The following is a 15,402-nucleotide window of genomic DNA, read 5'->3' on the forward strand; positions in this document are numbered from 1 at the left end:
CCCCTGTGCTGGGCTCTGAACCTTAATCATTTCCCAGAAATGGAAACACCTGGAACCATGTGACTGCAGTGGACACAAGACCTTTTGTATTAGCGTATTAGCGTGAGGAGGAAGGAAGCCCATGTGGGTAAGGCATGGCTGAGCTCTGACTCGCCCAGGCTATTGATGGGAAGCTGCCTGACTCACCTGGGGGAGGGGAGCAGGTTTAAGAGGTGAGTGCTGAACCCACTGCTTTCACATCAGAGCTTGAATTACCAACAGGAAGAAACATTCAAAGTTTATTTTAGGTTGGAAGAGAAAAACCACATTACTACCCTCTTAAGTCAGATCCAAAGTAAAGCTGTTTTGCTCACATATAAGTTCTGCAGACCTTTGTCCCCCATCAGGAAAGATCTCTGGCCTGGTTCTTTTTTAGCAGGAGGTGGCAACTTTTCACTCATTTAGCTGGCAGAGCAAAGCTGATCCCTTGGCAATCCAGTAATCTTTGGACCGCTTCGAAGGTAAGAGGACAGTAACCACAAAGTTGGTTGAATGACCTAGTTAAGGATACAAGAACAAAAGGTTTGTTAAAGAATAACCCCTTGATACAGAGAGCACTATATCAAGACACCTGGTTTCAGGCCTGACTCAGTCTGTAAAGATAATGGGCAGCTAGTCCTTTACAGATTTTAGTTTTCTGCTCTGTAAGATGAATATGTTAGGAAGTGATCCTTTAGGCCCTGTCTAGCTCTGACTTTGTATAATGTTGTAAAGGATGTTCCAGATTCTCTGCAGTCTGACTGAGGGAACACTGGACTACAATTCAGCCCTGAGTTTTTAGTGGGACTTGGGATGCATTTGGTAGGTTGGGCATCTGTTCACTTGTCCATCTGTCTATCTGTGCGTGCTTTGTTTCACCCTGCAGTTGGGCACCAGGGCTCCTGAAATGACTAAGCACAATTGTAGATATCTGGTCCTCAGGTGTGGGGCATCTGAAGTAAGAGGTCACGTTTGCACTTTTGCACCAGGACCAGTGTGAGAAGTAGAGCATTCTGCCCTCAAGATGGCACTGCATTCATGGCAAACCCCATCTGTGTGGAAGTTGGAGAAGGTGGTGCTGTCTCCTACAGAGAATGCCTATGTCTTCCCTTTCCTTACTTTTGTATGCCATGCCCTGCATGGTGCCTGGGCAGTGTTTGAGTGACGTTTTGTAGTACAGATGCACCACACACACACACACACACACACAGCCCTATACACATATACCTAGACACACACATACACACATTTATATATATATTTAACTGTTAGTTTGATTCAGGATTCGAATGAGGTCCATGCCTTGCAGTAGTGATGGGTTTTTATTTGAATTGATCTGAGAGTCATGTGAGTGGGGGTGGAGTGAGGGAGAGAGAGAATCCCAAGCAGACTCCACACCTAGCAAGGAGCCTGATGTGGGGATTGATCCCACAACCCTGAGATCACAACCTCAGCCAAAATCAAGAGTCAGATGCCCAATCTACTGAGCCATCCAGGTGCCCCAGTGATATGTCTCTTAAATCTCTTTCAGTTGGTAGGTTTCCCCCTCTGTTCCTTTTGCCATCCCATTATAATTGTTGAAACAACCAGACTGTCCTGTAAAGTTTCCTACAGTCTGGATTTTTGCTGACAGCATCCTCTGGTGATTTTAAATGTGTTCCTCTATCCCTGTAAAGGGGTGGTTAGATCTAGGCCATGATCACATTCAGGTTTGAGTGTTTTGGGGCAAGAATACTTGAATAGGTTGTGTGTACTTCCATCAGGAAGCACCTTATGTCTGATTGTCTTTCTTTGTTGGGATATTAGCTGTTGATAATTATTACTAAGAGCCATTATTTCATTAGGGTTAATAATAATTTTTATTTATAAAAATATATGCCCCCCCTTTTAAAATTTTATTAACACATAGTGTATTATTTGCTTCAGGGGTACAGGTCTGTGAATCCTCGGTCTTGCACAATTCATAGCACTCATCATAGCACATACCCTCCTCAATGTCCATAACCCAGACACCCTATCTTTCCCCCCACAGCCCCCGAGCAACCCTAAGTTTCTTTCCTGAGAGTCTCTTATGGTTGTCTCTCTCCCTGGTCCCATTTTGTTTCATTTTTCTCCCCTCCCTTCCCCCACCCCCTACAACCTCCCACTCTGCCTCTCAAATTTCTCATATCAGAGAGATCATATAATTGTCTTTCTCGGATTGACTTATTTCACTCAGCATAATACTCTCGAGTTCCATTCACATGGTGGCAAATGGCAAGATTTTGTTTTTTTGATGGCTGCATAACATCCCACTGTGTATATATACACATCTTCTTTATCCATTCATCTGTTGATGGACATCTAGGTTCTTTCCACAGTTTGGCCATTGTTGACACTGCTGTTATAAACATTCAGGTGAATGTGCCCCTCTGGATCCCTACATTTGTATCTTTAGGGTAAATACCCAGTAGTGCGATTGCTGGGTCGTAGGGTAGCTCTGTTTTTGACTTTTTGAGGAACCTCCATACTGTTTTCCAGAGTGGCTACACCAGCTTGCATTCCCACCAACAGTGTAGGGGGGTTCCCCTTTGTTTGCATCCTCGCTGACATCTGTTCTTTCCTGACTGGTTAATTTTAACCATTCTGACTGGTGTGTGGTGGTATCTCATTGTGGTTTTGATTTGTATTTCCCTGATGCTGAGTGATGTTGAACACTTTTTCATGTGTCTGTTGGCCATTTGGATGTCTTCTTTGCAGAAATGTTCATCTCTTCTGCCCTTTTCTTGATTGGATTCGTTGTTCTTGAAGTGTTGAGTCTGAGAAGTTCCTATAGATTTTGTATACTAGTCCTTTATCTGATATGTCATTTGCAAATATCTCCTCCCATTCTATCAGTTGTCTTTTGTTTTTTTTTGACTGTTTCCTTTGCTGTGCAAAAGCTTTCGATCTTGATGAAGTCCCAATAGTTCATGTTTGCCATGGCTTCCCTTGCCTTTGGTGATGTTTCTAGGAAGAAGTTGCTGCGACTGAGGTCAAAGAGGTTGCTGCCTGTGTTCTCCTCAAGGATTTTGATGGATTCCTGTCTCATGTTGAGGTCTTTCATCCATTTTGATTCTATTTTTGTGTGTGGTATAAGGATATAGTCCAGTTTCATTCTTCTGCATGTGGTGGTCCAATTTTTCGAACATATTTGTTGAAGAGACTATCTTTTCCATTGGACATTCTTTCCTGTTTTGTAAAAGATTAGTTTACCATAGAGCTGAGGGTCCATTTCTGGGCTCTCTATTCTGTTATGTGGATCTGTGTGTCTGTTTTTGTGCCAGTACCATACTATCTTGATGATGACAGCTTTGTAATAGAGCTTGAAGTCTGGAATTATGATGCCACCAACTTTTGCTTTCTTTTTCGGCATTCCTCTGGGTATTTGAGGTCTTTTCTGTCTGATAAAATTTTAATGTTATTTGTTCCATTTCTTTGAAATAATTATGGTATTTTGATAGGGGTTGCATTAAATGTGTAGATTGCTTTAGGTTGCATAGACATTTTCACATTGGGTCGAAAATGAGCATATCCATGGGTCTTTTTTTTTTTTTTTAATCCATTCTGAATCCCTTTGTCTTTTGATTGGGGCATTTAGGGTTAACTATTGAAAGATATGAATTTAGTACCTTTGTATTGCCTGTAAGGTGACTGATACTGCATATTGTTTCTGTTCCTTTCTGGTCTGTTACTTTTAGGCTCTCTCTTTGCTTAGAGGACCCTTTCAGTATTTCCTGTAGGGCTGGTTTGGTGTTTGCAAATTGTTTTAGTTTTTGTTTTTCCTGGAAGGTTTTAATCTCTCCTTCTATCTTCATTGACAGACTAGCTGGATATAGTATTCTTGGCTTCATATTTTTCTTATTTAGTGCTCTGAGTAGATCATGTCAGTCCTTTTTGGCCTTCCAGTTCTCTATGGATAGCTCTGCTGCCAATCTAATATTTCTACCATTGTATGCTACAGATGTCTTGTCCCAAGCTGCTTTCAAGATCTTCTCTTTGTCACTGAGACTTGTAAGGTTTACTATTAGATGACAGGGTATGGACCTATTTTTATCAGTTTTGAGGGGGGGTTTCTCTGTGCCTCCTGGATTTTGATGCTTGTTCCCTTTGCCAAATTAGGGAAATTCTCTGCTATCATTTGCTCCAATATACCTTCTGCCCCTTTCTTCTTCTTCTAGGGTCCCAATTCGTCTTTTTTTTTTTTTTTTAATATTACCAAATTGTACATTAAAAAAAAAGATTTTATTTATTTGACAGAGAGATCACAAGTAGTTAGAGAGGCAGACATATAGAGAGAGGGGGAAGCAGGATCTCTGCTGAGCAGGGAGCCCCATGTGGGCCTTGATCCCAGGACCCTGAGATCATGACCTAAACCAAAGGCAAAGATTTTTATCTTTGATCAAGAAAGGATGTGTATTCTGTTACTTTGGGATGGAATGTTCTAAATATATCTGTGATGTCCCTCTGGTCATCACTTAACCCACTGAACCACCGAGGCACCCTGGGGATCCCAAATATTCTGATATTGTTTCGTCTTGTGGTATCACTTATCTCTTGAATTCTCCCCTCGTGGTCCAGTAGTTGTTTCTCTTTCTTGCTCAGCTTCTTTATTCTCCATCATTTGGTCTTTTATATCACTAATTCTCTCCCTTGCCTCATTCATCCTAGCCGTAAGAGCCTCCCATTTTTTAAATAGCATCTCATTAATAGCTTTTTAAAATTTCAACTTGGTTAGATTTTAGTTCTTTTATTTCTTCAGAAAGGGATTTTATTTCTCCAGAAAGTGATTCTCTAGTATCTTCCATGCTTTTTTCGAGCCCAGCTAGCACCTTGATAATTGTCATTCTGAACTCTAGTTCTGACATATTACTAACGTTCGAATTGATTAGGTCCATAGCCATGGTACTGCCTCTTGTTCTTTTTTTTTTTTTTTTTTTTTTTGAGGTGGGTTTTTCCATCTTGTTTTATCCAGGTAAGAATAGATGAATGAGAGAACAAAATCCTAAAAGGGTAGCAAAGACCCCAGAAAAATATACACTAACCAAATCGGAGGAGACCCAAAACCAGGGGGCAAGGAGGTGAAAGGAAAAGAGGAAAAAATAGATACATATTTTAAAAATATAATACACACACACACTAGTGAATAGAACAGTGCTACACACTTGATTTTGGGTGTATTTTGGTTAGTTACAAGAAACTGTCTCCCAAAATTTTAAAGAAAGAAAAACTTACACACACAAAAATAAGGGTATACACAATCAAGGGATAGAATATGACCATAAAGATGAAAATTAAATAAGGTTCTAAAAAAGGAATTGATAAGATAGGAAGTTGGTTGGAAAAAGAACAAAAAAAAAGAGGAAAGAATGTGATCAGGCTGGAGACTAGAACAAAGCCATATGCTAGATTTAAGGTATATTTTGATCTGTTAGAAGAAACTGTATCCCAAAATTTTAAAGAGAGAAAAACCTATATGTATACAAAAAACTAGGTTAAATACAATGAAGGGATAAAAATGAGTATAAAAATGAAAATTTAAAAATATTTTTTAAAAAAGGTATTGATAGGTAAAATAGTTTAGGGGCACCTGGGTGACTCAGTGGGTTAAAGCCTCTGCCTTTGGCTCCGGTCATGATCCCAGGGTCCTGGGATCAAGCCCCACATGGGGCTCTCTGCTCGGTGGGGAGCCTGCTTCCTCCTCTCTCTCTGCCTGCCTCTCTTCCTACTTGTGATCTCTGTCAAATAAATAAATAACATCTTTAAAAAAAAGATAAAATAGTTTAAAAAGGTTAAGATAGGGAAGGGAAAAATTAAAAAAATAAAATAAGAAAAAAAAATTTAAGAAATTTAACTTTGAAAGACTAAAGAATCATGGGGAAAAAGCCATGAATTCTTTGTGGTGTATTCCTGTAGCTCTGATGTTTTGCAGTTCTCATTGATGGGTGAACTTGGTCTTGGCTGGATGTTCTTGGTCCTTTGGGGGAGATTCCTGTTGCAGTGATTCTCAAATGTCTTTGCCTAAGGCAGAACTGCATCACCCTTGCCAGGGGTTGGGCTAAGTAATCTGCTTGGGTTTGTTCTTGGTAGCTTTTGCTCCCTGAATGCTTTCTGTACAGATTTGGAGGAAGGAGTGAGGATGGTGGCCTCCCAGTCTCTAGCCCTTGTAGGAGCTGAGAGCTCGGGGCCCCACTCCTCAGTGCACCCTCAAGGAAAGCAGTCAATCACTCCCATCTCCCTGGTCTCTGGCCACATTTCGAGCTTACCCAACCTGTGACTGAGTGTTTCTATCTCTAGCACATGGCCCTGTTTGGAGTCTCCAAACCCAGCAGATTCCTGAAGCATGCTCCTGTGCTGCTCCTCCCAGAGGAGGAAGGGGGAAGGGTGTCTCTTCTGGATCTGCCACCTGTGGGGTCTTGCTAAAAGAGCAGTGGCCTTACTGTGCCTTGGACCATAGTTTAAGGTAGCCCCAAACTGAGAGCTCACTTGGCTCTCGGCTCTGTCTTTGCAGCCAGTTTCCCTGCTCCAATACCTGGGAGCTCTGCCAGCTTCAGACACCCCTGGTCTTTTTGTGACCCCACGGGTCCTGAGACCACACTCTCCCTGAGTTCTCCACCCTCTGCTTAGCCTCTAGAGTGATGTCCCTCAGTGGAGCAGACTTCTAAAAGTTCCAATTTTGTGCTCCGTTGCTCTACTGCTTGCTTGGAGCCAGCCCCTCCCTCAGCAGTCTCTCTTTCCATATGTTGCCTTGGGTTCAGTTCTACACACGTCCTACCTTCCAGAAAGGGGTTGCTTTTCTGTTCCTAGAGTTGCTGCTCTTCTTGTCTTCAATTTCCTGTTGAGTTTGTAGGTGTTCAGAATGGTTTGATAACTAGCTGAACTCCTGGGACCTGATGATATTTATGTCTACTCCTCCGCCATCTTGCTCCTCCAGTTAATAATAATTTTAAAATTTAGTGATGATTAAGTGTAAGGAATCCATTGGTGATTTAGTTTTTGTATATAGTATGACATAGGGTCTAAGTTTGGTAAAACCAATTGTCCAAGCACCATTTGTGGAAGAATTTCTTTCTTCCTGATCTATTTTATAATGTATTTTATTTTATTTTATTTGAGAGTATAAGAGAGGAAGAGAGAGAGAAAGAGAGTGAGCACGCACAGAGGGAGAAGCAGACTCTCTGCTGGGCAGAGAGCCCGATGTGGGCTGGATCCTAGGACTCTGGGGCCCTGTGCCTAATGGACATGCTTAACTGACTGAGCCACCCAGGCACAAAACAAGGTCTATTTAGTGATAACAAAGTGAGAATACAAAGCTTTCAAGGAGGGAGGGGACCTGAGAGGGTTGTCTGCAACATCATTTTAATTACTATCTTTTCTTGGTTTCTCTTGCTGAGAAGACAGAGTTCCTATTGGAATTTTAGCCAATAATAAGACAAATGACTTTTACAAAATAGGTAAAAGACTTGAACAGACAGTTCATCAAAGAAGATACAAATAAGTACCAGAAAAGATGGCTAGCATCCTTAGTCATTAGGGAAATGCAAAGTAAAACCACAAGAAGATACCACTATATTCTCTTGTCCACCTACCTGACATCTAAAATTACAAGGACTGATGATCCTAAGTGGTCGTGAGGATGTGGAGGAACTGGAACCCTTACATCCCGCTAGTGGAAGTGTTCAATGGTGTGGCCACTTTGAAAACAGTGTTTCTTCAATTCTGGAAAGTTATCAGCTATTATTATCTCTTTCATCCTCTTTCTCCTTCCAGATTGGAAAGATTTCTCCTTTCCAGAAAATGTAAAATTTGGCTCCTTTCATGACGTCACTTTTTTTTTTTTTTTTTTTTTTTTTTTAATCTCATTATGCTGTATTGTGAGGGATTTCCTTAGCTCATTCCCTGCTCACTCTTTAGCTGTGTCCTAACTCTGTATGGGGCAGATCTTCAGTCTCTGTTTTTTTTTTTTTTTAAATATTTTATTTATTTGACAGATAGAGATCACAAGTAGGCAGAGAGGCTAGGCGGGGCGGGGAGGGGAGTAGGCACCCCGCTGAGCAGAGAGCCTAATGTGGGGCTTGATCCCAGGACCCTGGGATCATGACCTGGGCTGAAGGCAGAGGCTTTAACTTACTGAGCCACCCAGGCACTCCTTCAGTCTCTGTTGATACAGCTTTCTACTTGGTTCCTTTTTTCAGGGCTATGTCTTAGTTTCAGGCCCACTCAGATTCTCCTTTCTTCAACATGGCATTCCATTTTTGGTTTATTTTCAAATCCATTTTCTATGATGAGTCTCAGTGGTTTTGGTGAGCAAGAGATTTTTGTATGTACTCAGGTCATCATTTTTTGAAATTAGAAGTCACTGTTCAATAAGCTCTATTTTCTACTTATTAGAATAGAAGAAAGTATTAGTTTTATACTGTCAATCCATTCTCAGAGTTTAAAGAAAGAGAATTTATAACATTTATAAATTAATATAAGTGGCCTCCTTTTAAGCTTTGCTAATTGGTTTAAGATCTCCCCTTGCATAGTATACGTTTTTTGTTTGTTTGTTTGTTTGTTTTTGACTTTGTAGTTTGTGTTTTGTCATCATCTGGGCCAGTGTTTACACATCCTTACCTGTGGTTGAGAGCGTTCCTGCTCGGGCCCCTGTTTTATAAAGTGGGGAGTGGTAAAGTGTCGGGTTTGGCACATAATTTTGTTGAGGTTCAAAATGCACCACGGGCAGCATTGGATTCATCTGTCCTGGCAGTGCATCCTCCATCACCATCTCCGTGTTGTCCCATCGAGAAGCATCCATGAACATCCCATGAACAAGAACGCCATCCTGAGGAGAGGGCAACTGAAAGACGAACAGAAGTTTTAAGGTGAGGAGAAGGGCCTTAGCTGCTGTGGGCTGTTTTCTGAGCCCCATATGCTCACCAGTTAGTTCTAAGAACCACTCTACAGATTGCTATTATTACTCACATTCTGGAGAGGAAAATACAGAGGCTTGGAAAGGTAAAATGACTTCTCAGTTTGACACCAAATCTCATACTTTCCATACTCCACTAAGATTTCTAATAGGGAAGCCATTGATGGGCTTCAGACTATCCTATATTATGTCCTGACTTTCTCCTTCTCATGGGAAGTGGGTGGGATAGGAGGGCTGTTTGGTTTAGCAAGGTCTTTCTGGGGTCTGGGTATCCTGCTAAAGACAGACTCTATATCTCTAATAACACAGAGCACCAATGGAAAGTTCCTTTTTTGTTTTCAGAAATTACTCTAGATTTTTCATGTTTCTCTTAAAGCGGGTGGAGGAGAGAGAGACAGAAAGATCCTGGCCCTTAGTGGCCCGTGACTGGATGCCACCCCTGGTGTACAATTTCGGACAGTTGTAGGCTTCCGTGTTGTCCTTCCTCAAACACTGAGTGCCGCTGGCCATTTGTGGAGCTAGTTATCTTTGGGACAATTGGAGCTTTGCACCTGCAGGCAGATGACCGAGTGTTTGGACACAGGTAGTATATTTTTATCATGAACAAAAGAATGGTAAGATCTTTTTGGCTGGTCTTTACTTTTTAGCATCCTGAACTTTGTCTCCTGGGCAGGTTCGGGGAGGAGAGAGGGGGCCTTCCTGTCTTGGGGGCTGCTGTGTACACTTGTGCAGTTTGCCTTAGGACAGGCTGGAAATCCAGCCTGCTATACATGTGCCAGGCCATGTGTGGGAGCCATGTGGGCATCCACCCAGAGGGAGTATGTTTTCCTAAACTGCACAAAGGTGGCAGATGGGCAGACAGTGGCTTGTTTGTAACAGAAATAAAGCTGTGTAAGCAGTCTCTGGGAGACAGGCACTGGGAGGACCACGAGGTGGGCCCATGATGTGACCTGCCCTCTCCACAGAAGGCAGGGATTCTAAGGCAGTGTCACATGCCAGGGCCCACAGTCCAGGCGGAGATGTGGTGTGGGTTGGGGCAGGGTGGAGGAACAGAGGCCTTGGTGGTCAGCATAAGCTTCCATCTGTTAGAGCCAGCCTCCTGGGGCGGGTAAAAATGTGCCAGGCACAGAGCAGGGCCGGCATCCTGGAAGGCCTCAGTGAGAGCTTTTATGTGGATGCCTTCCCGTGGCCTTGGTTATTCCTGATATGGGCCTGGGACACCCTCCTGGCTAAGAAGGGGCTCAAAATAATGAGGAGCGCAACTCTCAATTTATTTTCTCTTTTCTTTAAAAAGCATTTTGATGCTCAAATTTCCTTAAAAGGGTAACTCTTTTTATTGTCATTTTAAATATAGGCAATTAAGAGGCATGGGATATTACAGTATTTCATAAGTAAGCCATGCATATTGGATCAGTTTGTCTTTGTAAGTTTTTGCTCGTGTGCGCAGAGTAGATCAGTCAGATCTGAGTGGGGTGGATGATGACAGAATTATCCAGGAGCAACTTCTACTAACTGATGCCAGGATATGTTAAGAAAGTTTAGTCAAGCCATTCACCACAACTCTGTTGATTGGTGCGTGAACACTTTCTTGGAAAAAGCCATCTGGAAGCAGATGTTTGATTTTGTGGCACAAATAGGGAATTATATTTATACGGCTCACTGGTACACAGAGCTCCAGTCCCCGTCGCTATCTCCTTAGCACGTCGAAGCTGGGCAGCTCACATTGGCAGCAGTGGTTCTCATCCCTGGCTGTACACTCAAATCACCAGGGGAGCTTTGGAAAATAATGGTGCCTAATGAAACAGGGGTGATTCTGATGTAACTAGCGGGTAATCTGGGCACTGGGATGTTTAAGAAGTTTCCACAGGTGATCCTGTCAGTCAAGTTTGAGAATCACTGATACTCTAGAGCCATGGTTCTCAAACTTTAGTGGGCCAAGAACCCCATGTAGAACTTGTCACAGTACAGATTTCTGGGTCCCAGCCCAGAGTTTCTGATTCAGTAGATCCGGAATGGGTCCTTGGAATTTGCATTTCTAGTAGGTTCCCAGGTGATGCACAAGCTCCTGTATTGGAATTGCACTTTGAGAACTTCTGCTCTAGAAGGAGTAAACTATGTAGGCAAGAAGTTTAAACTGCTTCTCTAGTGCACTCTTGTAAGTTATGCCGTGTATTTGTGGTTATATAATGTATGAAGTTGGTACATCACTTCCGCTGGGGGGCAGCTCAATGAACGGCCAGTAGACTCAGCCTGTAATAGTAGTTCTTTATTGTGGGAGCATTATGTGCTGGTTCATTCTTACCGCATCACCACTCTGAGGCCGGTGGCAGCCCCATCTTAGGGATGAGAACGCTGAGATGCAGACACCCTGGTCATTGTTCTAGCGTACTTAGCTGGCAAAGGGGAAGGTCAGAATTTAGAGTCAGGCCTGCCTGATTCTGAAACCCTTGTTTTTAACATCTTGTTAAAACCCTCATATTTAACCTCTTTATCCATTAAGAAGGAGAAACTTGCCATAGGAATCTAAAGAAATAAACAGTGTTACTTTAAAGAACATCTCTACAAATCAGGCTAATTTGGGCAGTTCCATCGAGGCACTGCTCGCCTGGGGAGTTTGTCTGAGGGCTGTGAATCTTGTCTGCTTCTCGTGCTCCTGCATGTGGGAGACAGTGGGAGAGGGGGCCAGGGAAGGATGGCTGAGATCTCAGATGGCCGTGGGATAGGGCTGCTTTGCTGTAACAGTAGTCAAGGGATGGTACCTCCAAGTCCATGGGCAATTCTTGTCCAAACTTCACTGTCTTGGCAGCTTCTGTAACTGCAGCTTGATCCCGGTAGATGGGAATCATGTTGTATTTGAAACTCAGCTCATCTATAGGCAAATTGTATTTCCGAGCATGATTTTGAAGAGTTCCTATAAAATATGAAAACCAGAAAGCTGGATCCTCTGAACAACACTGCCACTTCTCCGCTTGCCTCCGCCAGGCTGCTCTAGCATTTGAGATCTTCCACTCCAGCGAGAAGTCTCAACCATTAATGCCTTACTCCAAATTAGCTCATCAGACTGGAAGCCTGCAGTGATGTTGGGAGGGATGGAGCCATGGCAGGGCTGGGAAGAGAGGGAGGAAGGCCAAGTCTCAAGGGCACTGCTCTGCATCGAGGGAGATAAGCCAGTGCAGGAATTCCAGAGCCCCATCTCCCTAACTTCAAAGTCCCGCTCAGCTTGTTTTATATGGGCTGTATATAAGGCTGGGCCTGCTAGCTGGAGTCCTTGGGGGCTGCTGGAAGGAGTATTTGTTAGAGGGAAGGAAGCTGCGCTGAGGTGGGGCTGGAGCAGGTGGTGCCTTTAAGCATGGGGGTCACACGGGACTGGGGCATGCTGTGGACATTTACAGCAGCAGGGCACACTTGCACAACAGAGAGGGGCAGGGATTAGGTTGTAGGGGAGCATCTGCTGTTTCTGCCATCCTTTCTCCGAGTCAGAGTGGAAGAGCAGGGCCTCACCGAACTGCCCTATAGTCAGCCATGCACAGTTAGGTCAATAGCAGCCAGGCCTTCTCCACGGCTCCTAGAAACCCAGCTTGTAACCGATCATGGTCTTTTCTGTGGGATTTTTCTTGGGAAAGCATGGTTGGTTACCTGTTAGAAATCCTTGAGGAAAGAAGAAACCGGAGATCCAGAAGGACTTAGGCTGCCCCCTTTTGAGCCACAACTAAAGGAGAAACATCACACCATCATGTATTGTTTTTCTAAAATGGAGTTTGTCATTTAAATCAAAGTCAGATTTTGGAGGGCCTCTCAGGAGACTGAATCTCGACCAGCCTGTTAGTCACCAGTCTCATTCTCACTGCCTGTATGTTCCCTTTCCTCACCCAACAGCCTGAGCATAAAACCAGAAACTGGTTATTTCAGGGGGTGTGGAAGAGGGGAGACCACAGCAAGGTCACACCTGGCACTTTGGACCCATGTCAGATTGGTTCTGTACCTCATAGCAGGGTCCCATGAATTAGATCTGAAACTAAAAGGGCATGTGGCAATTAGGGCCAAGGGCAAAGTACATTATGATCATCATGACTTTCAAATTGATGCCATTCTGGAAGTTTCTGTCTCTTTGGGTTCAGATGATCCTTCAACGGTTGTTAGTGTTTCAGTTCGCTAGGGCTTCCTAAGGACTTTGAGGCCTACTGTGTTCATCAAACCCCAAAGCAATGAATTTTCTTACATCCACAAATGTAGTCCTTAGGATAAGATCTTTGACCCATGATCCTAGTGGCTTCAGGGACGGGTAGGCTGTGCTGGACCACAGAGAAGGAACCTGGTTGTTGAGGAAACTGTTATAGACCTTCTCCATCTCCTCAGACATCACCACAAAGCCAGCAATGGCTTTGTTGAGTGTTTCCAGAGAAGTCTGAAAGAACAGGAATGGGGAGGTGCATTTCACAGATGTAATTATCAAGTGTGAGTGCCACTCGTTTGTGGCAGCAGGTCCTACATTGGGCTGAAGGGACAACTTGCTGGGTTCCCCCCTCCCTGCTGGGCCAGACCCTCCAGTCTTTCGTGTATTTTTACAACATGTGACCATAGGGGTGTAAGACCTGGGGTGGGGGACAGTTCTGGCGGTTAATAGCAGAATCCAATGAAGTGGAGAGAGGGGAAAGTAGAGAAATACCTCTGAAGCCTCGAGAAGTGATTTCAAGAACTGCCACTGAACAGCTCTCCTCCAGGCTAAGGGAGAAACGGGTCTGATGGTTGGTTAGTTGGGAAGTGTGGGGGTGGTGGTGGGAACTACCTCGTGCCCCCGCTAATTCTGCCCTGAGGCTGCCCATGGCCTCTGAGGTCATAGAGAGGGAAGATTCTTAGATGAGACTAATCTTTTAGCAGGTACCAGAGAATCTCCTTGAACTGGAAACACTTCCTTAAGGCATGCCCCTTTCCCTCCCCTCACCCTAACAAAAGTCAGAGGCAGACAGCAGTCCTGGGAGATGCTGGGCTGGCAGCAGCCGTGGGAAGTACAGGGCAGCAGTTGCTGCCTGGCTAAAGATGAAGGCTGGGCTTGAGGACGGTACGGCCAGCATGGGTTCCCGTTTTGTGAAAACTACTGCCATCTACTGGAAAGATATTATAGAAAGATGTTAGAGGCCAAATTTATATTGGTCCAGGACCATACAGCTCTGGAGATAGGCCATATGTGGACGAACAAGGTTGGTCGGCCTTCCCTTCCCTCACAGTTACTCCCCAGCATGCCATCTCTCTCCACAAGAGGCAGTGGTACGAAAAAGAACAGTCTTAGTTAGATCAGCCCTTGGGATGCGAGGAGCTCTTGGCAGCGTCGGAGAGCAAGGAGGCTTCCAGCCAGAGCCAAGGTGGTATTCTACCTTAGATACTGAAAATGGAAAAAGGAGCAGGAGACTTACATAAAATGCTGGGAGAATGCTTAAGTTATGGGGAGAAGGGGGGGATTAGGCAGCTAGGGTCTTCCAGGTCTGCTGAAAATAGAGGTCACTTTGCAGCCAATTCTCCCAGAGGAGGTAGTTAATGCAGGCACCATGTTCAGTGAAAGCATAATTTCAAAATGTTCTCTGTGGCTAGAAGCCTGACTAACAGGCTGGCCTTGTCTCTCTCAGGAATGGCCCTGGCTCACAGTTCTGTCACTAGAAGGAGGAGAATGGGTCCTGCAGGTGCTGCCACCTTCCTTGGCCTTTCTTAGTGCCACCTTGGTGCTGCCTTGCTATTCCCTGGATGAAGTGAAGGGGCTTGGCCAGACTCAGGGCAAAGCAGGGCCAAGCAGAGGTCAGGATGGGGGAGGCAAGCGGTGAGGGGCCACTACCCCTCCCTCAGATAGGAGCGCTCTGCCTTGGTTCCCGATGGCCTTGCAGCCTGCTTCTTCCTGGACTCTGTCCTCTTCTGCTTCCTGTAGGTGAATCCCGCCATTATTGGGAGATGGTGTTTGACAAGAAGTGGCCACAGGGAGACTTGAGAGCCACACTCATTCACTCGCTCATTCAAAAATTGATGAAGATTTAGTGTGTGTCGGGGGCTAGGGAAACAAAAATGACTAATATCCTAGTTTCCCTCTCTTCCAGAAGTTCATTGTCTCCCTGGGGACCCATGTTCATGGTGGGGTAATTACAAAGTAATGTGGTAGGCACAGTAATAGACACAGACACCTGAAATGATGGGGCGCTGAAGAGGGGCTCCTAAGTTATGTGATGGTGGAGGGACAGGCTGGTGTGTCAGGAAGACTTTTTGGAGGAAGCGACATTTGCATTTGTCCGTCTTCAAGTAGGTGAAAGGTCATGATGTAGAGGAGGCAAGACATGAGCAGCATGTCCGTCCTCTGAACAAGAGTCCTCCCTTCCTTTTAGCTGCACACAGCAATCCAATATGGAGACTACACTGCCCACCACCCTCGAAGCTGGGGCACAGCCATGTGACCAAATTTTGGCTAATGGGGTGCA

General features: G+C 44.4%; 1 protein-coding gene across 1 annotated transcript in view; it reads right to left on the minus strand.

The window, feature by feature from the left end:
• Positions 1-264: 264 nt before the first annotated feature.
• DNAH6 (dynein axonemal heavy chain 6) overlaps positions 265-15,402 on the minus strand; it is a 227,255-nt gene continuing 212,117 nt past the window's right edge. The window contains exons 73-77 of the mRNA XM_059405712.1: positions 13,167-13,352; positions 12,584-12,656; positions 11,707-11,858; positions 8,653-8,875; positions 265-536 (exon numbers count right to left, since the gene is read on the minus strand). Of these exons, the coding sequence (XP_059261695.1) occupies positions 433-536; positions 8,653-8,875; positions 11,707-11,858; positions 12,584-12,656; positions 13,167-13,352 (738 nt within the window). The 3' untranslated portion in view covers positions 265-432. The remainder of the gene's footprint in view (positions 537-8,652; positions 8,876-11,706; positions 11,859-12,583; positions 12,657-13,166; positions 13,353-15,402) is intronic.

This window comes from Mustela nigripes, chromosome 7 (assembly GCF_022355385.1).
Source record: "Mustela nigripes isolate SB6536 chromosome 7, MUSNIG.SB6536, whole genome shotgun sequence".
Taxonomy (NCBI): Eukaryota; Metazoa; Chordata; class Mammalia; order Carnivora; family Mustelidae; genus Mustela; species Mustela nigripes.